This window comes from Megalops cyprinoides, chromosome 7 (assembly GCF_013368585.1).
Source record: "Megalops cyprinoides isolate fMegCyp1 chromosome 7, fMegCyp1.pri, whole genome shotgun sequence".
Taxonomy (NCBI): Eukaryota; Metazoa; Chordata; class Actinopteri; order Elopiformes; family Megalopidae; genus Megalops; species Megalops cyprinoides.
The window spans coordinates 27,326,404-27,353,223 of NC_050589.1; the positions used below are offsets into that span (position 1 = coordinate 27,326,404).

General features: G+C 41.5%; 1 protein-coding gene across 4 annotated transcripts; it reads left to right on the forward strand.

Moving 5' to 3' along the window:
• The first annotated feature begins 7,768 nt into the window (after positions 1-7,768).
• tulp1a (TUB like protein 1a) lies at positions 7,769-24,234 on the forward strand. 4 transcript variants are annotated; one of them, XM_036532438.1, is made up of 14 exons: positions 7,769-7,861; positions 8,405-8,439; positions 8,753-8,789; positions 14,703-14,829; positions 16,241-16,366; positions 17,581-17,694; positions 18,115-18,255; positions 18,348-18,430; positions 18,686-18,856; positions 19,675-19,787; positions 20,306-20,414; positions 20,998-21,096; positions 22,053-22,224; positions 23,033-24,233. In XM_036532438.1, exons 1-14 carry the CDS (start codon positions 7,829-7,831, stop codon positions 23,164-23,166), a joined length of 1,494 nt encoding a protein of 497 aa, XP_036388331.1. In that variant the 5' UTR covers positions 7,769-7,828; the 3' UTR covers positions 23,167-24,233. The 4 variants fall into 4 exon arrangements, with proteins under 4 accessions (XP_036388331.1, XP_036388330.1, XP_036388332.1 ...); XM_036532437.1 differs by lacking the exons at positions 7,769-7,861; positions 8,405-8,439 and having other exon boundaries at positions 8,602-8,789; XM_036532439.1 differs by lacking the exons at positions 7,769-7,861; positions 8,405-8,439; positions 8,753-8,789 and adding an exon at positions 9,280-9,477 and having other exon boundaries at positions 23,033-24,231.
• The last annotated feature ends 2,586 nt before the right edge of the window (positions 24,235-26,820 follow it).

Consider the following 26,820-nt stretch of genomic DNA (forward strand, 5'->3'; position numbering starts at 1 on the left):
GCAGCTGCGCCTGCATTTGCGTCATGGGTTTGTCACGCATTGCTCTGCTGAGGGAAAACAAGGATGGCTTGTGGGTGGACGGTGACTTAGCTTTTTGACCTTACAGCAGGGCCCCCTATTTTTTCCTGTACATAGAAAGCTTGCTCATGACACTTTCAGTTGGTGAAATGTTGAGATGGGGGCAAAATGTCAAGAGCCCTTTAGAGGAGGATGTGTCAGAGGGACACAACAACTTCTCATCCCGTCCTGTATATGGTCACATGACAGTGTTAAGAACATGCAATGGCCGCTACCTTGATTTTCCAATTTGATATAACTGCGTGATTCCGGAGAACTCAATTTATTCTGTGGATTTTAGGCTAAGACTGCCCCATTCTGCAACCTTAGGACACCTACCTGTCCTGTTCTTCTGGTGCCACTATTCCTGGTCATGTCCCGTATCTGTTTTCTCTCCATGTGGTGGCCTCCAGGATCAGGCTGCGACCACCGCAGACTGAAGACCTAGTTTTTGGATTGCACATTGGCTAATGGTTGTAATATTTAAATCTCACATTTTAGCATTGCAAGGAGTATTAAAGCACAGAAATATACATGACATTAGTTACTTACTACTTGATTATTGTACTTTTTTAGTTTTTACAGTGTACAGCATACCTTCAACAAGAGATTGTCTTCATGAGTTGTTTTTTTATGTATCTATATTATATGTGCTCATGTATCTTGGTTTGTTAGCCGCACTGGAAAAGAGTGTGTGTCAATAAATAAATGGAAATGTAAGAGTATCTTCCTTGACTCCAAGTGGTTTTTGATTCAAATCTCTGCTGTTTTCCACCTGTTGCTTAAATGCACCCATACCTACTGCATTACCTTAAGGACCCTGTGAGGGACCTTGGTCCTCATCGTTGCCTGATCAACAGCATTACACACAGTGTGCGTGGTATGAACCTCTAGGGCAATTATCCACACCCTCGCCATCTGCAAAAAGTCTTCCCTACCTGCTGCATGTTCACACCGGAAAGAAAATGATGTTTTATCAGTCCCCATGAAAGGATTCGGCAATTTCTCTGGAAAGGCTGACAGCGTAAAGTGTCAGTCGGTTCAATGCAACCACGCAACAATAGACCTGTTCTCAATGTCACTGGTTTGACGTTGTTTAAACAGGGCGTGAAGCGGACGTCCGCATGCCTTGGGGTAGCCATGACGTAGTACGCTTGAGGTAACTGACACGCTGAGGGACGTTGACACAGCCGACCTGCGGCCCAGTATCCGGGGCTCTCGGTATGTCCTGCATGGGAAAAACGATTCAGCCTCACTGTAAAAACGCCCCCAGGGCAGGTGTGCCCTGCCTTGGCTCTGGAAGGACACAGCTACCCTGGGTTTTCCAGCTCTCTTTAATGAGTAACAGAGCTGTGAGAGCAGTTTGAAGTGGGTTAATGTTTGGCAGTCATTCGCCGAATGACAAACTCTTCAGGGGAAAGGAGAGGGAAGGGAGAGGGTCGCACGTGACTCGCCTGAATCAGTACTGCTGATGTCAGAAACACACACGCACGCACACACACACACGTACACAAACACACACACATGCTCACACAGACACACCAAAGACACAAATACACACACACACACACACACATGCTCACACACACGTACACACACACGCACCATGTTTAACAATCATATCTGTTAGCCTGAATAACTGCAAGTTAAGCATACCTCATCAAAGTGACGTTTATTGTTCAATAGCCAGGGTGCAATAGAGTATACTATGAGTGCATTTAATTTGTTTGCTGAGCAGTTACCCCTATCCAAGGTTAGTTACAATGTATGTACTATACGTGTGTTAGCTCAATGATGCAGCAGAGTCCTACTCAAGCAATAGAGGCAAAATGCATTTCTTGATGGCATAACACCAGTAAGCTGAAATATGATTGTCAGTCCTCTATCCCTGGGGTTCAGAGCCTTGAGTTCTAACTTCTACTTCCCAAAAGCTTCCCACAGTGCAAATCATGAACTATAAACTGACAGAAAAAAAGAATTTACTCTGTATCTAAAATATAAATCATATTGAATACCTCTCCCTGTCTAACAAAGGATCTGTCTCTTTCTTTTTCTTTTTTGGATTTTCCATTGTAACTTTTGGAATTGGTAGTATTAACTACTGGCAGTGTATTAACCTCCACTGGCCTCACAGAGCACTCCACCCTTTACAAGCTCCCTCACAGTGCAAGCCTCACAAGGAGCTACAGGAAAGCTGGTGCCAGTTGGAGCAGCAGTAAATTTTTCACAGGTGACAACCTAATAAGTTTGCAGGTACCTGCCACTAAGGGATGCCCTGAGAAACTCTGACCCATGTGAGGGCACCATGTCCTAGGCAGATAAAATCAATCATGTCCCACTGTTGTGGACTCACAGGTCATAGTCTGCTTATGATCTCGCCCAGACTTGAAGAAAACTCCTTCAGCAACTGAGCCACTGGGAAGCTCTCTTGCCTTCTGTCAACCAGGAGAAATCCCCATCAGCCATTCCAGTCATGTTTAAGTTTGCTGGTTTAGTTTGTTCCCTCTGTAGTGTCTCCAGTCTTGGAGGTTTCTGATGAATGAAATGTAGTAAGCCACGGCTAAACCCCCTCAATCAACAACGGAACGCAGAGTTTAGAAGTGATCTGTTACTCTTTGCCCCGTGTGGCATGTACACTGAAACCCGCACGGTTCCTGTGTCCACGTTGGTGTGTCACCGCAGTGCGACTCTAAACCGCGCGGTGACAAAGAGGCCGAAAGGCTGACACATCTGTGAGGCAGGCCGGCTTGGAGCGGTGCCAGGACTGTGGTAGAAGAGAGGTGTAAAGGCGGCATGCACAGGGGGGGAGACAGCTTCCATCACACCAGCGCCGTTCTGACTGCCACGTGTGTGTGTTGGGCGGGCGCCGTCGCCAGAGGTCACCCCACACGGACCCTCGGACGTGCGCGGGCACTGGGTCGTTTCCCGTGACAACTCACACCTCTCCATCTGTTGTCCTCAGGGACACCCCCCCCACCCCACCGATCAACAGCAGCGCGACTGTTCCTGTGGTAATTGCGGCCATGCTGGCGGGCGATGAGGTCCTCACAGGTGAAAGGCCACGTGCGGTGGTGCCCTCCACAGCGGTGTTGCTGGGCTTTACGAGCTGCTGCTTTTTAAATGGGAAGACCCGCTCCGTAGGTGCGGTGCACCACAGAGCAACGCCATCGGGGCGTGGTCCTGAGATTCATATTTTCTCCGTTTTGTCTTCATTGTGCGTATTTCCTGCGAAGCCTCCTGTATCTGATTCACCCAGTTTCGCGGGGGCCCAGTGCTCCACGCATCACAATGGATCTGGTTCAGCGTGAATGCTGCAGACACGTAAAGGAGAGAGTCGCTGAAGCAGAGGGGTTTCTAGCTTTCTGGGTCCCATTACTAGGTCATTTCAACAGAAAAGCTACAGACAAAGCATACTGAGCCGTGAGAACGCACGCACAAAGGTGACACTCAGTCCCAGTAGGACAGAATGTTCAGATCGCAAATGTGCTGATGGTATTGGTACACAATTCTTCCATTAACCTTAATACACTTTTGGTCAGTGGAAGCATTAAAATAATAATACAATTATAAAGAGAAATAAACATCACATCTTGTATGGGTTCTACCGCTTTAGAAAAGCTGTAACCAGAGCATTTAATACCCCACGTTGCAATTAGAATTTTTATCAGTACTTTTAAATATTGATAAGGTCAAGGCAAGTATGTTATTGCTGTGATTATTGAGCTATAAAAATTGCCATATAATGTTGTACTGCACAAGCAATGTGAGGTAGCCAATCTGTGTGTGTGTGTTCGCGTGTGAATGTGAGAGCAAGTGTGTATGTGTGTGAGCATGTGTGTGCACAGGTGCCTGTGCGTGTATTTGTTTGTATGTGTTTATAGATGTGTGAGCATGTGTGCGTGTATGTGCATATGTGCATGTGTGGGTCTGTAAGTGAGTGCAAATGTGCATTTATTTGCATGTGCTGAATAATATGCAGTCAGTAGTTCGAGGATCAACCTCCCAATGTTAAAGCGGTACAGTGGAACTGGACACTGTCTCTTTAAGGCCGCCTCGTTCCCCCTCCCCGCGGCGTAGGTTCATTGGCCTTCCTTAGGCCGTCTGCCAAGCGCCATGTCGCCGTCAAGGGTTTCCCGGGATGCCAACAAAGCCATTAGTCTAGACTCCCTGGAACAGTCGCCTGGCCTGGGCTCTCTCAGGGAAAAAGGCCGAGACCGGTTGGCCCGAATCTGCACCGCCGAGCCCTGGCCGGGCCAGCGTCGGGGCGTGGAGGGCCGGGGGGGGGGATTAGAGGGGGTGGGGGGGCTGTGGGAGCGGTTCGTGGGGCAGGGGGGTCTGAAATGCTCCTGCCACTACATTCCTGTCCCGCCTCTCAGCGGGAGCTCTTCCGCTCACAACGCCCCCCCCCCCATACACACACACACACACACACACTCCACACTCTCTATTTATTCATCATATGCTCGTAAAGCAGGAATCCATCGCCCCTAATTGTGCGTGTTTGTGCTCCACAAGTCATGGCTGACAGCCCTGCATTTGCAGTTGGCCAGGGTCACTGCGTTCTGAATGCTCTGATCACTCCGACCGAGGCTTCTGAATATTCAGGGGCTTACTGCACTTTCAGGGGCTGTTTCTGCACTCCTGGATATTTTCAGTTTTTCTCCCTTTGTTGTATGTCCTTGTTCGTGGAGACTTCAGAGGAATTACCTGTCTCGAATGCATTAATAAAGTTTAAAACTGTATGTTTATAATAATAGTAGATTAGCAGTGATTTCATTACATTTCACTACATTTGAAAAGGAAAGCAAAAAGTGTTTTGCTTCAGGATCAAAGTCACTTCTTCCTGCTGGTACTGGTTGCCCAGTGCGGTCAAGATACTTCAATGTCAGCCAAAAGTGTAACCCCTGTTGAAGAGGAAGCAATTTCCTTTTCATTTATCTCATTTACACACCAGCTTTGCCTTTGATGTTTCTGTTTTTCATACTGCAATAACCTTAGAGTACACTGTATGTAGTAAGGGGCAGACTGCAATAACACATGTTGCAGTAGGGCCTCAGATGATGCTATCATAATTCTCATCTGCACTGTGCTATCTGTAGCCAATGTTTACAGCTAATTATGTTACTGTAAACTGTAACATGTCATCCACACCAGGTGAACTAAGGACAAACCCATAGCTGCAGCAAAAGATACTATAGTCTCCTATGAATGAATCACAAGAGTGAGACCCGGCAAAACCCTGCTTGCTGTCTTGTTCTTTTGCTCTTGGGTCTGGACAGTGTTAACACCTGGTAGCAGAAACTACATGTTGGCTGGTAACAGTCGTCAGTAAAACAGCAATTCACTCCTGTCCATAGATAGTTTAAACTTTTTTCAAAGAGGGAGTTCAGCACTTTCTGTTCAGGGAGGAATTAAAGACCACTGTGGTTAATATCAAGTGCTGGAGGTCTGAGGGTGAATACAGATATCAAGACGGTCTGCTATCGACTGACATATTTGTGTTTATACTTCTAACATTACACTGGAGGAAAGACCAAGACCAAACAGATTTGTAAAGGCCGAAACAACAAATTTTAGGCCTTGAACCTGAGACCAACACAAAACCTGATCCTGAAAAGTATTTCCTTTGTTGTTTTTACAGCCTGTGATGGCAAAATGAAGCCTGTCCTTTGTGAACACTCTGGAAAGTAGCTCTTTTAAATTTGAGCCATTGTATTCCCTCTGAGAACTGGGTTATTAACATTAGTTCTCTTAATTCAAACATTAATTCTGGTACTAATGGTCACCCAAAAAATGGGTGATGAGAAAATTAATTATTTTGAGTAATGCTGTATATATTTAATCAAATCTCCACATACCTCCCTGATTTCAGTTCTGTCCTCATCAGCCTTACTTACCTGTTGCTTTGATTTCAGCTTTCAGCATTGATTTCAACTTAATTCACACACGATCCATAGTATCAATGCTTCTGTACACACAAAATACCTCAGCACTGACCCCAATAGCACTTAAAATGTTCCCTTAACCTGTTAATCTTGTCTCAGGGTCATTAGCTATTTGTGTGGACATCATTTCGCTTTGATTTGATGAAACTGAGAATTGTATATTTGTGTCAATTAGGTACTGTGAAAGTAAGTCCTCTCCACAGTTCTGAAGTAAGAGTTTGCTTTTCTCATTCTTACTCCAAGAACACATATTAAGGGGGTTAGAACATATTAACATATTAATATTATCTGTTAATGGCATTGTGAGATAATATTTATTTCAGTTCAGAGGCAGGTCTGTTTGCAATGCACAAGTGTCTCTTACACAATTCTTTTTATTAATTTCAGTGACTGCTGAATTTGTAATGTGTCTGAAACAAAACAAGTGAAGCACAATCAAATTAAATTCAAATTAAGCTAATTTTCATGAACTGGTATGATCCCAGTTTTAATTTCAGATGTGAAATACATAAGGGACTCAAAATAGTTAGGAAATATTTGCATAATATGCACTTTTGCAAACATGAGCGCGAACTCATAAGACCAATCCCTGCTTGAAGCTGAGTTCAGAATACACTCAACGCTCCCTTTGAGTTACCATGCCATTTACTTGGCCCGCCATCTGGTGGTCAATATGAGTTACTGCAGCCTCAAATCAACCACTATATCCACCACAGAATTTCACCTGGTTACAAGAGTTGATTGCTGTGTTTTTTTGGGAAACTTGAGATACATTGGCTTCATATCACAGCACAATCTATGAAGACCACTTTGTATGTTTCAAATTTCGAACTAAGTTTCTTTTAAGATCTAATCATGGTCAGAAGCAATTTGCGTAATGCGATTGCTGAAGGAACAAGAGTAGGGCGATTACACAACAGGTCTTGAATTTGACGAGCTGTGGCAGTAGCACAGCAGTAAGATACAGGAGGCTAGCAGTATCTGTCTGTTTCAGTTTCAGGCAGGGGATTGGCTGTTTCACATCAAGGCGATGGGATAAGCCTATTCCTCAGTCCCCATGCATGGGAAAGAATCCAGACATTCTTTCAACAGTTCAGACTATTACAATAAAAACTTTTTAGATAAGAGCCTGCAGAAAAACATGGAATTTTCATTTATTCGCCTCTTTTATTTTGAGTAGCAAATTTAAGACAGCCTCATGTTGTTATTGAAAAAATTATGTATGTCTCTAGCCTCCAAACTCAATGCTGTGTAACTAGGAAGAAGTAACGTTTGCTTAAATGTGTTAGCCAAAGTAATAAATTGCAATATTATAGGAGGCAATAGTTGCCCTTGTGGTATAAAATGAATGGGGATTATTATCAAGGTAGAAAAACATACAGATGGTCTGAGATATTCCCAGTTTCGACACTTTAATTTGTAATTTCATATGGAGCTCATCAGTGTATCTATTGATTATTCTCCTAAGCCAATCACAGTGGCCTCGCCTGACCTCGTCCATGGCAGTTTGATGGACTAGGAGACCAAAATGGCATGTTGTTCCCAGGCCCCTAGCCCCCTATTTATGACCTAAATCCTGGCCGTAGCCACATTGCCTAGTTTGAATCCTCACAGATGGCCAGTGGAGTTCAAAGTGACGTCAGTCTCGAGGGTCTGTCTGTATCCCCCAGCGGGGAAGCTGGCAGTCTGTGACACCGATGGCAATCCTATTAGGGCCGCTAGTGGGGTCACTTGGTGCAAGCGGCGTGAGAGGGGAGGTGCAACGCACCATTTTTCCAGGAAACAGGACACCATCTTTCTCTCTGCAAGGTGGAGTGACGGAGGAAATGCTGGCGGGGCCCAGGAACCTCAAAGGCAGGGTGGGTGGCGTGTAGAATCAAAGTTCAGCGGAGAATGAGGTCATAGAGGGACAGCATGGATCTGAGATGGATCAGTGTGTTGAGTGGATGCTTTTTATTGCTAAAATGTTCATTTGTATCTGTTGCTTTGATATTTAGTAAATGTGTTAATTTATATATGCCTTTATGAGATGATGCAAAACATTATTTTTACTTAATTGCTAATCCAGATATCTTAATTTGAAAAGAATATGGGATCCCTCTGCAGTCCACTGTTGTGTTTTAAAATGTACATTTTTGGCATGTTGTCACCACGTGGCCTGGTTCATGAGGCTCTCTCTGCATTCTGTTAGATTCTGTCAGTAGGGCATCCATGTGTGGCAGAGAGCTGTAGTTCAAAGTTTGACCAACAGGTGGAAACAACTGAGCTATAAATCACCCTGCACAAGGACACCTGCTAGGAACATACATGATTAGGGAAAAAATGCAGCTAGGCTGCAAAAAAAAAAGGATTTATTTGGCTGTGGTTCAGCGTGTCACAGAATGTCTCCTGTGTCCTTCCAGAAGGAGGCTCTGAAGGAGGCCTGGCCATCAGACAAGTGAGTGTCATAGAACACATGTCCTTCCTGCCCATATGAGCACAGACACCTGGACACCACATGGACACCACATGTTTTATCATAGGAAAAACCTTACATCACTGCTGATTAATAATTGTCATTGCAATTTTTCATATCAAGCTGTGCATTAAAAGATGATGACATATGTTATAACACTAAAGAGAACTAATTACACCTTAGTATTGGTTCAGTATTGTTTCACCTTTATGACACAGGTTGGCAGTCTCCGCAGAGACGCATTGAGATTGGGCAGAAATGAAAACAGCATTCATTTCCCTTATTCATTTTTCAGCCTTCAAGGAGATGACTCCACTCCAGGGAAGACTAAGGTAAGAGATTTTCCTTAAAGACGCTTTTGATTTCCCAAAGTGCTCATCACATCACCATTTTTCATTTGCATCCGTAACCTGGTGACCAGTGTTGCCAGGCAACCAATGAATGGTGAATCACTTTTAAGATGTAGTTTGCATGAGGTGTGGAGGTGAGTTGGTGATGTAATTTGCTAATTGTTTCTATGAGAGTAGGTGGGTCACTTGGGTCGTGTGAGTTTGAGTGTGTGTGTGCGTGTGTGTGTGTGTGTGTGTGTGTGTGTGAGTCACCTGGTATGAAGCTATCAGCCTTTCACAGTGGATGTCTGTTCCACATGGATGTCCGGTGATGGCCTGTGGCCTCTTGGCATCACGCCAGGCTTTTGCAACGGTCATTACTGTCACTGACGCCAGCTCCCTCACGAGGGGGGAGACCGCAAATGGTACAGCCCTCCAAAGCCCAAACCCTCCCCCCACATCTTGGTTTCTTCCACTGATGTGTATCCCCCAAGCAGATGGATCCGCAGAAAATCCTATTATCAACGTCTGCTGATGGGGACTCAGTGACTACAGATCAGAGCACTCCCTGTGCACCCCAGTTTGAGTTCCCTTTTTTTAACTGGAGGATTTTATTCATCACCGCTCGGATCAACAGAACTGATCTTTCCAATAAGCAGATTTGATATATCTGACCATGTCTACAGATAAGGTAATATTGTCGGGTGGGTATATATGGTGGTTTAACCTGATGATGTAATCTTGTTTTGGAGGCGGCCTCAGTATTAATGCTTTCCTTCAGAAATGCAAGTAGGCATGGCAGGATGTGCAATGCTTGATCAGAAGTTTGTCTGCAGATGCTATCGCTGTTTTGAGTTTTCATGGCACATGTTGTGATGTGTTTTGTATGTTTGTCTTGCGTATATGAGACAGCTAAGAACTGGCTTTGAGTTTGAGTTACACAAGAGAAATTTTGGGGATCTGTTGGCCAGTGAATCATCTAACCAATGACATGAGTTTAATACAGATTTTCCATGTCCTCACAATGTTTCTCTAAAAATTGGGTTGTCCTTCCTTGCCTTACCTCATAATATATATGTTTATGATTCAAAATTGAAAATTATTTTTAATTTCATTTTAAAATGTCAATAGGCATCTGTCTAAAAATGAACCTAGACCATACCAAACACAGATTGTAAGATGGAAATGCTTGGAATTTTCAACAAAGTACCTTCTTCTTTGATAAAAGAGTCATTTTATCATAGAAGCACCCCTGGTGCATTTTAAAGTGGGAGAACCCTATTTGCTAGCTAATTAAAAACACTGTGTCAATGGAGGCCTTGTTTCTTATTTAGTATTAAGTGCCTAAGGTTAATGTAAGATCTTGGGCTTCATCACACAGTGATGTAATCAGACACAGTCTGTCAATTTCACAGGAAGCTGGACAAATGCCTAAGAATGCCTTGAACATAGAATCACAGAGATCACTCTAAAGGTAGAATTTTTCATTACATGTTATATAGTATGCTGTTGGCTGTTGGCTTTGTACATGGTATGAAAACCATGACTGTGCCAATAAAGCACATACACATAATGATACTTCATTACATTACATTATTATCATATAGCAGACACTCTTATCCAGAGTGACTTACATCAGTTACATTTTACAATGTTATCCATTTACACAGTTGGATATATCTACTGAGGCAATTAGGGGTTAAGTACCTTGCCAGAGGGTACAGCAGCAGTGCCCTGCTCCTACCACTACACTACACTGCCACCCCTAACCACTATGCTAGACGGCCAGCCACACTTTTAGTTGTCTGGTTAATATATGACTCTTGTCTTTGCCAGCCTTTTCTAATCAGTTCTGCTGTTGTTTTTGACTGAGCATACCTTGTGACTACAAATGCAAAAATATCCCTCTCATGCAAGGCATCATGGGAATGGCTTTCACCCTGTTCGGGTGTGATAGCTTATTACATCGCGTCTGACAACTTCGGTTTTCCCCTCTGTTTGGTTAATGTGGACATTATTCTTTCCATAAAGAAGGCCTACCACAGGAGAAGGTGTATGATTAAATTCTGCTCTGGTTTATGGTCATCATGATTTACTGTAAACATTAAAGTTTGCATTTAATATCAATGTTATAGACACAAACACACTGCAGTTAGATTGAACATGCCCTTAGTCATTACATTAACATTGCATAGCAGTCATACTTATCTAGAGCTTCCAGCAGTGCACCACTAGGGAATTGAACCACTCCTATTCCTTACCACTGTGTCACATTCTATCAAATTTCCATCACTATGAATCGCACACTAACTGCCCCTCTGTGGCCAGCATCTCTTTAGGATGAAGGTATAAATGGAAACAAGATTGTCTGTAATGGGATTACAGGCTCCCACAAACAGCTAGAGGATCACAGCAGGCCGTGTGGATGCTTCCCGCTTTCACAGACTCTCCTCGAATGCTCTATCATTTTATCTGAGTATGCGTCAGACTTCTAACAGAAGTGAGTGGAAATTGATCTGTGACCCCATGTCACAAATGAAGGGTTTTCATCTCCTGCAGCACAGATAAATTCAGGTTTAACATTAATGTTGCTGCTTCATTTTTCGTAATGCAGTATCACATATCCCCAGTTCAAGGCAATGACATACACATGTATTCACCGAATAGAGAGTACACTAGTGGACACAGCACTGCTTCATCGGCAGTGATCCTGTGTAAAGGTTTGCGAAATATTGAGAAATGGTTACAATAGTGATGTATTTTATGACAATTCACAGAAAACCTAAAAAGGGAACAGACAGTTCGGACTGGATTGGACTCTGACACTGATAGCAGCTGAAGTATATGTGGTTTCTGAAGAGTTTCCGGGGACTGGGTTAATCTCCTTTGGCATCAGAAAGAGGGCTTGGATTTCATTTACAGGCTCTTTCCGTGGTGCTGTGAGGACAAATAACTATGGCACACTCAAAAATTCAGAACCTTATGCAACCCTGCAAAATCAAATCATAATGCACCAAACAAAATGTATGTTTTAATCAAGTGACCTATTGACATATATTATTATTTTAGTAAATACAGTGCTCCTTGTTTTTTTTTTTTTAATTTTTGGGTCACACAAATACTTGCTAATTTAATGAAGCATTTGCTCTGGTGAAGTTGATATTCAAATCATGTTGGTTAGTTAGATGATGTTTTTTCTTTTATCAGCTAGAGAACTCATTTTAGCAGGCGAGCTTCAAAGAGAGGTAGGAAGTTTTGCGTTAATGTAGACAGACACAAAATTTACTTGCTCATCACTGATTTAGAATTAATTGGGGATACAGCCCTATAACCAGATATAGGATTTTCATGGGTTCACTTTTGCAAAAACTGGGTGAGTTGAAAAATAAGTATTGCTATATGTCAAATGGTAGCAATGAACTTGAATGATGTGTTTTAGATATTTATATCAAACAATGTTTGCAGACCTCAAGAACCACTTGTGCAGGCCAAGGCTGCCACAGTAAGGACACCACTGGAATTACTGAACACTCAATGCTTCAAGCATTGGTCCCAGAGGAGCGGCTGCCCCTGAGCTGCTCCTAACATGCATTACTGAATGACATTTACTGATATATCTGAGAGAATACTGCTCAAAATATTCAATTTAAAAATTCCAGTTATCCCTTTAACTGAGGTGTTTGTGATGGTAAAGAAAACACAAACAGTTCCTTAAATCCACTTATTAAATCTTGATACATGTTCAGCAGTTACTTTTCTCAATTGAAAGTAGGCAAAATCCATGCCTCTTGAAAGTGCATATGTATTTCTGTATTCTTATGAAAAATACTCACAAGAAGGTGACATTATTTTACTCAAGAATGGTTGAATTATGATTATTACCTCCTCAATAAAACTGGTGTAGGCTCTTGGTGCACTGGCCTGTCTTCACAAATGCCATAAAAAACATCTTCATTGTGTTATAAATGTGAAATAAAGATGTAAACTTTTGTTACTGTGGATATACAGGCATTCCTCTGATGCTTTAAAGTTCCTCATTTGTAGATACAAAATTATTTCACAGAATCATTCAAAATGTCAACAGTGTTGAACAGTGGCTTGGCATGAATAGTAGGGTGTTCAGAAAAAAACAGGCCTGTTCATCAGGCCCTGCTATAACAGATGGCCCTTTAAATTCGACTGGCCCCACCAAGAATTTCAACCCATGACTGACTAGGATTCTTTGTGCCAGTTTGGCCATTCCAGTATGCCAGCTGCCACCCCCAATTTTAAGGAGCTCTCCCACCAGATCCACCCTCATTGTAATACAGCAATTGTCCTTTGGTGAAAGGACCATTGTCTCCAGAACACAGGGAAAGACTTGATAGCGTGTTCAGTGCCTGGGAAATGCTGAAACAGTTGAGGAATGACCATTGGTGGAGATGATGGAGCAGGACTCTTGAGGCCAAGCCACACTGTATGGTGACAGATTACATATCGCCTGCTCTACACCTGGCCTTTGGTTTAACATTACTGCAGACAATGTGGAATGGTGGCTGTGATGTCTTATGGGATAAAATTTGAGGTTCTGTCAATGGAAACCAATCACTCAAGGCATGTGTGAGTCATATGTAATTCAATTTAAAAAAAAACAACTTCATAGTTACTTGACCTTACAAATTCACATAGAGACCATTGTTTGTTTATAGTTTATTCATAGTATCATCCATTTATACAGCTGGTCATATTACTGGAGCAATGTGAGTGAATTACCATTCAGAAAAAGCAACAGCAGTGTCCCATTTGGGAGTCAAACCTGCAACCATCAAGAAGATTGTGGTAGATTAAACATACACAATACACTAAACACAGGTCCATTAAAGGTCCCTTGGCAGCTTCTGGAAAGAATAGGTGGGTTCCTGGTGTCGGGGTGGGGGTGTGTGGAGTCAATATTATTAATTTGTGTATATCAGTCTGGCCACTTAAATCATCCCATTCCAACTGGCTGAACAGAAGCCCTGCCTCATATTTTGTGTAGTAGGTGTTTATGATTCAAAATAACAGTATTTCATTGCCCGAGTTGGTGATACACATTTGTGGTGAGCTATGTCCTCACAGTAAAGTAGTTTAGAGATCCTGAAAAGGCCCAAAACAAACTTTAATTTTTTTTTCCTTTTTGTGTAAATTTGCAAATTCGAGGAAAATGATGCCAATGTAAACATCATTCCTAATATTCAAATGATCAGAGATTCAAATTACATATATTTGACTAGGCAGTTATTGTTATTATGAACCCTTGCCTATACCGATGTCTTGCAAAAACTATTTCATAGTTTTGATTCATTCATTGATTGGTGCTTTATCACTAATATGGAATGCACTTATGATTTCAACCTGCTTTTTGTTTTTTTTTGTTTTTTCCCTTGCTATTCCCCATTGACTGTTAAATGGTAAGTCACTGAAACGATGCTTACCCTACAGTATATTTGAACTGCATTTAAGAACGTGTGGGCTGAGTTAATCATGTACAAATTTAGCCATGTAGCCTGTCCTTTCAAGTGGAAATTTATGATGTCACTGGGGCAAGATGGAGTCTAATCAGTACTCTTTCATTCCTGAATTGGGACATTTCTTATAGTTGAAACTGTCTCACCTCACATAACCTTTTGCAACAATGCTGCTGGCCTTTCCTTTCCTAGCTATACATAATCAAAAATAGGGAAATATCAAATTAGGTTGCAGATATTTGGTTTTTTTTAAATCTGCAAAAAAGATGCAAAATACACAATCCATCACAATTCAATTTTTTTTTTTCATTTTAATTAGTCTTTAATGAGTTTCTTAACATTTTTATTAGTGAGTATATTTTCTTATCACACATGTGCAGACAGTAGTGCTGAATTCTGTTTCTGTGATTTTCGAAGGTGCACCTCATAGAAGCCCAAAAAGAAGAAGCAAGACTCTGTCCTGTCCCAGACCAATGGCGCAGAGGCCAAGCCAAAGAAAACCAAGAGCAAGAAGAGTGAAGTCCTCTCAGAAGAGGATGAGAGCACACCATCTCGAAGTGAGGGTCACACTCTGATCCCAGACCTTGGGAACTTCACTCTCTACTTCTGAAATTTAATACTTTGTTAAACAAGGTCCTCACTGCCTAACCTCAACAACACTCACATGTTTGAGGCCTCTGTTAACCAGCGTTAGTTCAGCCCCTGTTCATTTTTTCTGCAATGCACTTTGGATTAAATAGGCAGTTATGCTTTTTTTATTTCGTAAACACAACATATTTCTTTCCCATAAATTGTAATAACTGTGAAACCGATCCGATGTTGTGAAAGAAATGTGAAATGATTCTGAATGACTGAGTTCCTGTGGGGACAATACAACACAGAAAAAACACTTAATGGGTCCCTTCATGTGATATGTCCTAGCCCAAAGTCATTTATGATCTTTTTTTGTTTTATTTTTGTTCATTGTTCATTGTAGCATGGTAACTTGGCGCTTGATAAGCGATTAGCTTTGCAGCAGATAAGTGGTTCTTCTATTGTTAGGCCAGCTTGATTGCATTAGTTGGTTGAATGCATAATGGACTTACCCTTTTGTGGCTATTCTTGATGGCAGTGGAGATTCATGAAATGTCATTGAAAATAACCTGTGCGCAGATCTTGCCGATTGATTGATAAATTGCGCAGGGCATTGCCAGCGCCTTTTCGGTCGCTAATCAGAATTGTTCCCTTTTCCTTTTTTCATCCAAAAAAAGATGCAAAGAAAGTGAAGAAAAAGAAAACAGAAAAAGAGCCCTTAGAGAAAGAGACAAAGAAGAAGACAAAAAGTGCTCCAAAAAAGAAGAAAAGTAAGGGTTTTCTGTAGCGTGGAATCTCAGACATGGAATTTAATGGGTTTAGTGTGGCTCGTTACATACACAGAGTGAAATCTAGTAGATAAGTCTGTGTTTACACCAGGGCTACTCACCACTCGTGCTGGCAGGCAGTAGTCCCTATTGGCTTTTATTCCAGATTTAACAAATCTTGTTCTTTATTGCTCTAGTTTATCCATAATGCCTAACTTCAATGAGTTGGAGTGACTATATCAGATCTGGAAAATGAATTACAGAATTTTTGAGGCATTTAGCTTCCCTCCATAGTTCTGACAGTTTTAGTGGTTTAAAGAGAGCTTGTACATATGTTGATTTGTGTCCCTCCAGAGCTAGAATTGAGATGCCCTTGGTGTACAAGACATAAGTGTTAGAGTAGTTTGAATTTGTCTCATTCACTGAATGAGCCACATACAGTAATAACTGTAGAGAGCTTGTGTCAGGATTTCTTTGGTAAAAATGGCAACTGACAATGGATCTCAACCATTTCAGCCAGGTTTGCTGTGCTGTCCCACCCCAGAATCCCAAGTAAAATCCCAAAACTTTCCAAACCTCTCAGACAAGCCAGGGAAGTTGCCTGAGCATTTCTGCCATTTTGTCTCAGGTCCAGCCTCAGATGATGAAGATGATGATGAAGACGAGGAAGAGGATGAAGCCCCTCAGAAAAAGACCAAGAAGAAAGCCACCAAAGAGAGCACCCCGACAAAAGACAAGAAATCAAAGGCCAAAGGTATGTTTTGCATCCTTACCACAAAGCATGTAGCAAATCTCTAAGGAAAACTAACTGTCATTCCTCTACAAATCCATCCAAAGGCTTTTGGTTATGATCTGTGGTTTGGGCCCTATTGCGGAAAGGATGTTCTTAAACGTTCCCACAACTAATATGCCCTTTTATTACATTCTTAAAGCAAGCCTTACATCCCATCCTAACTGCTATAGCCTGCTGTTACTGAATCACTGTGTTCAGATTGCTTTGAAGGTAATCTAACACACATAATGAACACACAGATGATAATAACAGATATGGTAATGCAGGTGTTCCCACCATCTTAAGTTAGCAAATGTTTCAACAGAACAGGTGGGATCAGACCTTCTTTCTGCGCAAGACTGGAGTATGTGTAAAGAAGGCACTGACAACCTCCAAGGACCCACTCCTTCATATGTTGTTGTTACACATATATGCGTATGTCTCCACACACATACACATATATATGTGCTTTAAAAACAGGGAGACCATTTAAGTTAGGCCTTCACTGTTTTTGCTGAAGATTACAGCAGGAGCCAGACATGGTCTCCATGTAGTAAGAGGATTAGGCAAAGATTCACAGAGTAATGTTTGGAAAGTGAGTCTCAATTAAGCACCAGACCAATGGAAGTTACAATGTGGCAGCTTGTGGAAACATAAGATTACTTCCTCAGATGTTCAGGCACAGGGAGTTATTACAAGTCATTACATCATATAGAAATTAGCTTTAAGATTCCAAATCAGATTATATAAACAGCTCAGTCCTTACTGTGGATTAGCTAATCTTCATGGCACATAAAACCCAATTCAGACTGCACACCTGAACATATTGAATACATTTATCCTGTAGGAACAGTATTTTACTTAATTTACTTGTGATCTTCCATGCTGGTGAGAGAATTAAGTTAAGATTTAAGTTCTTTCTTTGACTGGCTGGAATGTGTTAAATTCAAAATATGTATGGATCATTTTAAAAAAGGTATGTGACAATATTTTAACAAACATATAGGCAAAGTCTTTGATTCTGTTCACATGGCCAAAGTAAACTTTGGGTATAGTTTACATTAAAGAAATGTACCCAGAACTCACAAATTTGAGAGCTCCTCTGGTTTCTAAAATCCACCATGTCCCTGAAGCCCAGGTCTAAATCAGTTCCCAAAGATCCTTCATCTCTGTCCTGTTTTTTTCCCTCCAACCAGAAGACAAAAATGAATCTGATGCTAAAGGAAAATCAGCAAAGTCCAAAAAGAACGAACCAGCCTCCATGTTCATGATCAGTGGAGACAAGTCAGATTTCAACAGCAACAAGAAAGGTGAGTTTGGCTTCTTCTGGAACGTTCCAGATTCATATCACACCAATCATGCATGTACTCCTTGGGTGATATTCCATAGACCTTGATTAGCCCTAACCAGGGATTAATTATTTATTTAGCCAATTTGGTTCTCCAAGTGTGTATTAATTCTATGTATCTGATATTAAAGGTTGGCAAAATACCTTTCTGAGAATAGTGGTTAAATTTTCCACATTTGTCAGGTCCCTAAGCATGTTTATATATGTGATTGATTTTTTTTTTTTTTTTCTGAGAACAATATAAACATGCTTTTGCCTAAATTGAAATGTAGCACTAGCTGGGTGGTATCACATATGCTTATGTTGGGGTGAGGAAAATTAAAATGAATCTTAATACACTCGAGTTTAACGGGGACCTGGGGTTCCACGTTCAATCCACCAGTGGCCAAATCTGACAGCGACGACAGTGAACCTGAGAGCAAATCCAGCAAGAGCAAGAAGAAATCCACAGCCAGTGCCGACGCAGCCTCCATGTTCCAGACAGGGAAAGACAAGGACAAGGACAAGAAGGGGACAAAGAAAGGTGAGAGTGGGACAGTACCGCAACTTCCACCTTTTGGGTCAATTGACGAATGTTTCCCACCCTCCTACCGTCTCTCTCTGTCTTTCTCCCAGGAGCTGCCAAGGCTGAGGACAATGAAGAGGAGAACAAGGACACACAGAAGAAGAAGAAGGGAAAAGGAAAAAAGGGGAAAAAAGTAGGCCCAGCAGCATGGCTGTGTGTCAATCTGCCAGGATCTAAGAGTCCCAGGCCACCAGTTTCAGAACAGTAACTCTGTGCTTCAGCTTGCATCATGCTGTTTCAAATGTTACGGTAGATCAAGCTGAGTTTGATTTGTGTAGAAAGCCCTTATATTCACAGGGTTGCTTTGACTGGGAATTTCTTGGAAAGTCACAGGTGGGTCTGTAAGGATCTTTTATGGCACTTACCTTGATCTGTGTGATGTGTCAAGGAGGAGGAGAGAGCCCCCTCGCCTGTCATCGAGTTTGACAACCTGGAGGAGTTTGTGCTTCAGCCGGCGCCCCAAGGCATCACCATCAAGTGCAAAGTGACGCGGGACAAGAGGGGCATGGATCGCGGCTTCTACCCCACCTATTACCTTCACCTGGACAACGAGAAGAAGGTGAGACAAGCATTGCACAACAGCCAGGGTTAATTAACCATCTAAACAGAATGCTTAACAGATAAATTAACTGATTAATTCATTTATTGACTTTTTTGAACCAAAACACTGTACCCTCAGAAAGCATTCGGGTTTACTTCAAATCTGAAAGCAGATTACATCATTGCATTATGGTTACATCTCTTTCAATAGTGCCATCCCACTCTCTGCTGATGAGACTTCATAGCGTTTGAAAATTGATTAAATATCTACTTAATCTATATGGAACGTGCTTCATCATTCATGTGACACATTTAAATGAGTGTGGCTTGTTTTCAACAAAAACAGTCACGTTACAAATCAGTCCAACACTTTATTCATTAAGTTAAGGATGAAGGCCTTGACAATTAGTCTGTTTAACTGATGTTCCTGGTGGTTTCAGAATGTTATCAAAAGCACAGAAACTGTTGGAAACGAGTCACCGAACATGAAAGGTAATGGAGAAGGTGCTTGGTGCTTGTGAATAACAGCAGGAAGACCCAGTTTCCAATATGAATGACTAGAACGGTCGTCATGCATGGAATAACTGCAACAGCCAATCATCCGGGTTGCCAGCTCTCACACATTCACAATGCTTTAGCGAGACCTGTTCTCACAGTCTGAAGGCGTGAGTGTCATGCTTGAGTAGAGATTATAACCATCCAATGACTCAGCTCATGACTGAGTATCTCTACATTCATTGTGATTCTGTGATCTCCTTGGACTGTTTGCAGAAGAACAGAGGCTCGCTAGTGAGTTCTCAACATTACAAGTCTTTACCAGCCTTTTTTTTCTCTCAGGTGTTTCTATTGGCTGGGCGAAAGCGCAAGAAGAGCACAACTTCCAACTACCTGATCTCCATAGACGCCACAGATTTGTCACGGGGTGGAGAAAATTACGTTGGGAAGCTGAGGTAAAACAAGGATTTCGGGTTTTGTAAATCTCAGTAGTTCAATGTCTCCGACCAGGACAAAGACCCAGATAAGGAATATGGAATCTGTGAATATGTTCAGGCTTTTGTAAGCAAGACAATCTTAATTTTAAATGATGTTATTAATAAATTTCAAAACTTCATGTCTTATGTGATAATTACATTTCGTATGTACTAATTTACATTGTCAATATTGGTAGTTGGTCAGCTTTTGTTTACTCTTTCAAACCAAAAATGTCACCATGTGCTTTTCCCCCAGAGAAGAAAACAATCATATGGATTAATATGGATTCAATAAATTTGAAACATTTGTGTCAAATATGATAATTACATCTTGTATGTAATAATTAAGACTTTAAACATTGTTAGTTGCTCAGCTTTGTCATATTTAGGATGTTCTCTTGCTGAGAAATGTTTTCAGCACAAGAATCATTAGAATAATATACAACTGCATTTTAGATATATCAATGCACTGGATCGAATCTGTTTTGTTCTTCCAGGTCCAATCTAATGGGGACCAAGTTCACGGTGTTTGATAACGGGCTGAACCCTGACCGTGCACTCCGTGACCTGTCCAACGCTAGGCAGGAGCTTGCAGCCATCATCTATGTGAGTGACCATCGGCTGCCAGTGGCTGTGATATTTGTGTGCGCAGCTTCAGTCCTCAGGGGTCTGCAGTGGTTTGTTTCCACCAGGTACTAAAGGACTTAATTCCACTAACCGTTTTCACGATTGGGCCAACAGAGCCGTCCTCCCCAGCTCTGGGAGTTTTATTGGTTCTGAGAGAACGGGGGAGCTCTCTGATTTGCTGCCCTCTAGGACTGGAGCTGCACAGCCTTCTTGTAATGTTTCCACAATGTTGAGCCTACAAACAAGAACTAATTAGGACAAAAGGGGAGACACTCTGGTTAGAGGTTAGAGGGTCTTAAAATTAAATATAAACATTTTTAATGGTAACTTTTTTAATGTTGCTTTTGGATGACATGTTCTTTTTTGTTTACTCTTTTTTGTGCTAATTTGATTTTGTTTGCTCTCGTTTGTCTTTATTATATCTTAATTTTACCGTGTTTTGTTTTTACAAAAGCTTCTTCTTCTTCTTCTTCTCCTGTTAATATTATTATCAAACACTTTAGCCAAAGAGCAGAAAAATACCCTGAAAACTGTTTCTTTTTTTTTCTCTTTGGCCTGCCAGGAGACCAACGTCCTCGGGTTCAAAGGTCCGAGAAAGATGACTGTGGTCATCCCAGGGATGGATGAGAACAACGAGCGAGTTCCGATCAGAGCCCGCAATGTAAGCAAAGGCACATCCTCCATTGTTGGAACGTTGTTTTGTGAGGTGCTGCCCCCTGCTGACTAAATGAGATCATAGCAAGGAGACGCTATCATTGCTCCAGTAGCCTTACAGCCATTTAATTAAGACAGACTGATTAATCTGGAGTTAAAATGGTCAGGGATGTACTACGAGCCAAAGTGAAGGGCATTATTTATAGACTCAGCAGATGCTTCTGTCTAATGCACTTCTTCATCAGTAAAAGTCACAGACTGTCCTACCTTGGCCATGAGGCCCAGGGCTTTCACCACAAATATACATCTCTCTTATTACATTTTAACCCTGTCTCCACCTGTCCTTTCCCTGCGGTTGAACTGCAGCAACATAATGCATATGTACTTCCCCAAACAGTCAGCATTCTACCCATTAAACCTTAAACCAGCTAAGCAGAAAATGCCTTCCTCTTCATTGGTAATAATACTTCGCGATGTGAAAAATGAAACCATGATGCTTGCTCATGATGGGAATATGTGATATGAATTATTTGAGAAATTATTTGAGATACTATGAAATGATCATCTACCAGTAAATACTGATTAGGATTAATTAGTGCATCCATGTATATATTCACACATTAGGTCCCTGTATGAGTGCCTGTGCCTGTGTGAGTGTTACTCCACACAGTATTAGAGTATTATTGTCATTTAGCAGACACTTTATCCAGAGTGACTTACATACGTTACAACTTCACGTTACCCATTTATACAGCCGGATATTTACTGAGGCAATTCTGGGTTATGTCCCTTGGCCAAGGGTAGAGCAGTAGTACCTGGGGGGGGACCCGCGAACCCGCAACCTTTTGGTTACGAGCCCTTCCCCTTACCACTACACCACACTGCCGCCACCCCTGTGCTTTGTAACCGGCCTGTTAATGAGCGAAACGTTGGTGACAAAGTGTCTCTGTTTCCCCCGGGCAGGACAACGACGGGCTGCTCATGCGCTTCCAGAACAGGCAGATGGACAACCTGATCGAGCTGCACAACAAGACGCCGGTGTGGAACGACGACACGGCGTCCTACGTGCTCAACTTCTCCGGCCGCGTCACACAGGCCTCTGTCAAGAACTTCCAGATCGTCCACAGCAAAGACAGTGAGCAGCGCGACGCCTACCGTTCTCGCGATGTTCCTGCCACATTACAACAATGTTATGCCTTCACCAATTGTCCAGAATGTTTTATCCGTGTGTGTTCATACTCTCTATTTGCTGCATATTAGCTACAATTTCCACAGTATTTGGATACTGTTAAAACATTGCTATAATGTTTGGGCAGCACTGGGAGGAAGTGAATCCTTCATTTGGATGTCTGTACAATTCTACCCCACTTCTATTCTGTTGTTACGTTTATAGACTGGAATGATATGCCTCATACTGTATATTCCCATATGGAAGTGAAATATATATTGCGACATATTGAGAAATATATTGTTCAGACAAAGAAGATAATGCAAATATTGCAATTTTTCTTTAAAAAAAGCACTCTACACTAGTTTAGTCAGTATCTTACTGACCTCCTGTAATACTTCTCGATAACTACTCTTGGCATGGTGATGCACTTATTTGGAAGTCGCTCTGGGTAAGAGCATCTGCTAAATGGTGTAATGTAATGTAATGTAAAATACAATTAAAATATATTTATGCAAAACAGAAATACTTTGCAGTATGCTGAGAAATATGTTGTTCAGCCAAATAATACATTGTAAATACAATTAAAATATGTGAATGCAAATCAGAAATATATTACAACATACCAAAATGACAGTAATTCACATAGTATAAATATATTGATGGAGCTAAAAAATATATTCCCTAAAATATATTCTCAGTATATTATTTTTTGTGTGGGTTGAGCCCTGTGTACTGTCAGTAACAGATGTCTTCTCGCGTTTCCTGTTTCCAGACAGCTACATTGTCATGCAGTTCGGGCGTGTGGCGGACGATGCCTTCACGTTGGACTATAAGTACCCCATGTGTGCAGTGCAAGCCTTCGCCCTCGCCCTGTCCAGCTTTGACGGTAAACTGGCTTGTGAATGACCAGGGCTGGACAAGTCGGGGAATCTTTCCAGGAAGTCTTTCCAGTGCTGCTGTTGGGTGCCGCCATTACACCAACAGCCACGTGTAAACTAAGAGCTTTTGACATCTTGCCGTGAAGCATTGTGGGTCATGGCTCTTAACATTGCATAAAGGGGTAAACTGCTGTCATCTGTGACCATGTTGTCCAGATTTATTCTGAGCAGTGCAGGTGTAGTTTATTAACCACTGTCTTTATTATGATGTTTTAAATGTCAAATAGTTTTTCTGAAGCTGGCCATAGTGGTGTGTCATGGTCCCTGCAAAGTTTGAAAGAGGACAGCTCGGTCTTCTGATGGGTTCTGGGATCTCAGAACCCATCGGCAATGTTTACAGGTTTTACATTGAGGTAAATGCTGGATTCATCTAAGATGTTCGGGCTGTGTATGCTATTAAAAGAGCACCCCCTGCTGTTGGTGTGTTAAAGCAGCACCCTCTTCTGTGTACCTGCAGAGCCAAAAAATGTCACTTGACTAGTGGTTTGAATGCTCATGAATTTCGCGTTTGTTCAGACATCACCATTTTGCAATATTCAGTCTGTCTGCTAAATCTGAAACTTATCTTAACAATCATTGGGCGAAACTCGCCAGTTCATGCATCTAACACGAATGCCACCTCCTAAAGGTATTTCTTTAAGCCACTGCAGTGCTACTGTGGAACTGGAGTTCATTACCAATGTCAAATTCTGCTCAAAATTTTCTCAGACAGTACCTTCAAGAATGATCATAATTTGTTTGGTAATCCTCGTCATTTATTTTATTTTGATGTATACTTTTATTTGACCTGTCTATGATCATATACGCAGTTTTGTAATGTTCACATGTGTGACTGTCCATGTTGTGTATATGTTTGTGATGCTCTTCACATATTCTGGTTTCTCAGTTCTGTATGTATGGAGGAAAATGTATGAATTTATAGCACCAGCTTAGTAAACAATTATAGTAAAATCAAAATAATAATACATGCATAGTCATAGCAATATAGCCATTGAGCTGATGTTTCTATCTATATTTTGTTGCTTTATCCTGGTACATCATGCCTTTTTCCATGTTTTGTTGTAGCCTTCTGTTGACTGTGATTGTCTCATTAAGTAAATGGTTGTGTAAATGGTGGTGTAATTACTCAAACTCTCTTCAGAGCCATTTTTCCTCTCAGTCCCTTAGAAGTAGGTTTCTTCCCGTGGCTTAGATGCACTGTAACCCCAAAGTGACACACCTTGGTGACCACACACTGTACATGCTAGGATCATTCATCTGAGGAATCCATGAGCCACTTTTTAATGGTTTCAAAGGGAAGCCTCCACATATAGCATGTTAACTATGCAGCATACATGAGCATACATGGTCCTTATAGATTTTACAAAACCACCAGCTGAAAAACAAACACCCAAGAGGAATACCTAAAGCATGCCAGAAAATGTGACGAAGTGACCAATCAGAGAGCTTTTAGGCTCAATCCAAGGTGGTACTTATTGTACTGCAGCACAAGGAAAAGAGTCCCAGGACAACCGAAACCATCAAAACTCTTTGGCTGTTGTTTTTCACTTCTGCTGGCATGCACAATGAAAGGAGGAGATTCGGGCCAGAAAAACCGGTTCCGTTCTCTCAGCTGGAAGATGATGGCTGGGTGTGTAGCCAGCCGCTGCTAATCACCGCTGGCTGAACCTGCTCTGCACTCTCTGATGAACAGCTCTCTCTATGAGCGGCCATGTTGGGTTGCAGTCAAACAGGCGCTCCATACAGACGAGGCCTGTTTCACAAGGTCGACATGGGAAACACTGCGTGGGCTGGGTGCACTGCATCTGGTGGGCGTTTTGAATGCATAACTCGCATGTTGACTGTTCTTGTAAAGTTAATGTTGACGCAGAGATGCATGATACTAGTGCACCTGCTTGGTTTGGAGCTGTGAGGTGTGCCACAACGGAAGAAAATGCTCAATAAAAAAAAAAATCTCAATGAAGATATCTCAGTCTCAGGAAAGACATACAGACACAAAATTTGGAATGTATAAACAAGTGCTGTATGCGGTGGCCTTTGGATGAAATTACACTTCAATTTCATCAAAAATTTATGGGCATGGCAGGATTGCATATTTCAGGTTTGATTAAAATGAACTGAACGTGATGAAATACTGCAATATGACTAATGCCTTAACATCTTTTCACCTTTGGACAAGACTTTCATGTGAAATGAAATGTGTAACCATGACTACTAAAGAGATTCAGTTCTCTAGAAGGGAGAAAGACAGCTGAATTCATATATCAAACTTGTCCATGAGCACAATTTGTTGTATGCAACTCTACAGGCGAGAAGGCTGTCCAGCAGATGGCACTGTTGGTGGAGCAGAAGGTGGTCTCAAGGAAATCAAGGGACACTAGCGGCTTTCCAGAATGGTCGTTTGCTCATTTGGGCCGACCTCCAAAAAACTTACATCACTGACTTTGACTATTGGGCATTGAAGGAATCAGGAAGGAGGGGAATTGTATTAACTGTTTGCACATCACTGCGGAATGCATCCAAGTTCCTACAGAATTCCTGGAGAATGTTGTCCTGCTGTACAACGCGGGAAGAAGCACTCATATTGGATTGAATGTCACTGTATGTGTTCGTATGGCAGCCGCAGTAGTACATACTTTACTAAAATAAAACACTTGGATGTGACAGCACAAGATGTTGAAAGAAAAGCATGCAAAGCATATTTGGCAGTACACCACACGTGTCTGATAGCAGATCTGTGATGTCAATGATATTTGTCACTTTGGACCATTTACAAGGACAACTCCAAGGATCAAACTAAGGTAGTCTAGTTCTGTTCAATATGTACAAGCCCTGGTGATAAAAATATTTTTCAGTTCAAAAAACTGCTTATTTGATTTGACATCATATTCAGGTTAAGTGCTAATGGTAGTATGTATTATAGTAAATGATCTTGTTTACAGCTTCAAGAACGAGCATTGTAACACTGAGCTTAAGTGGCCAGACAAAGTATGAGTAGAAACAAAAGAATGATTACTGCTCATATGCAAGATTATGATGTGGCCAATTATGAAAACAGTTTGTAGTTATCTACATATCCTCTGGATTTTGAACAATATTAAATCCAAACCAAAATCAAAACAAGACTCAAATCCAAAATCTAATGAAGGTTCAAAGACAATGTGTACTACACATATCAGTCTGAGGCACATGGTTGCAGTGTGAATCAGGAAGCTACCAAAAAGTTAGTCATTGCTTGGTGTCTCAGGCTTTTGAATTCTGAGCCATAATGAAAGTACTGTACACTCATTTTCATGGATGCTGCCCCCTTGCTGGAAAGTGGCATGGATATATGCAGCCACAGTAAGTGGTTTTGACAACAACGTTTGGGAAAAAGGAAAAGAACGGTGCCGTTTCAACGATAGTTTGATACTATGATGAAACAAAGGAAATAAATAATGCAGAGTTCATATTTTAGAGGTGTATGTGAATGTCCTAAGACCCACACGACTGTTAATTTTAAATGTCATAGATGTTTTCTTTTTTTTTTTTTTTTTTTTGTAAAAGATGTTTTCCTGCACAGACTATTACTTAAAATGACGTCATCCGTTCACGCTTTCTTTAATGCTCTGGGAGAGCGCTA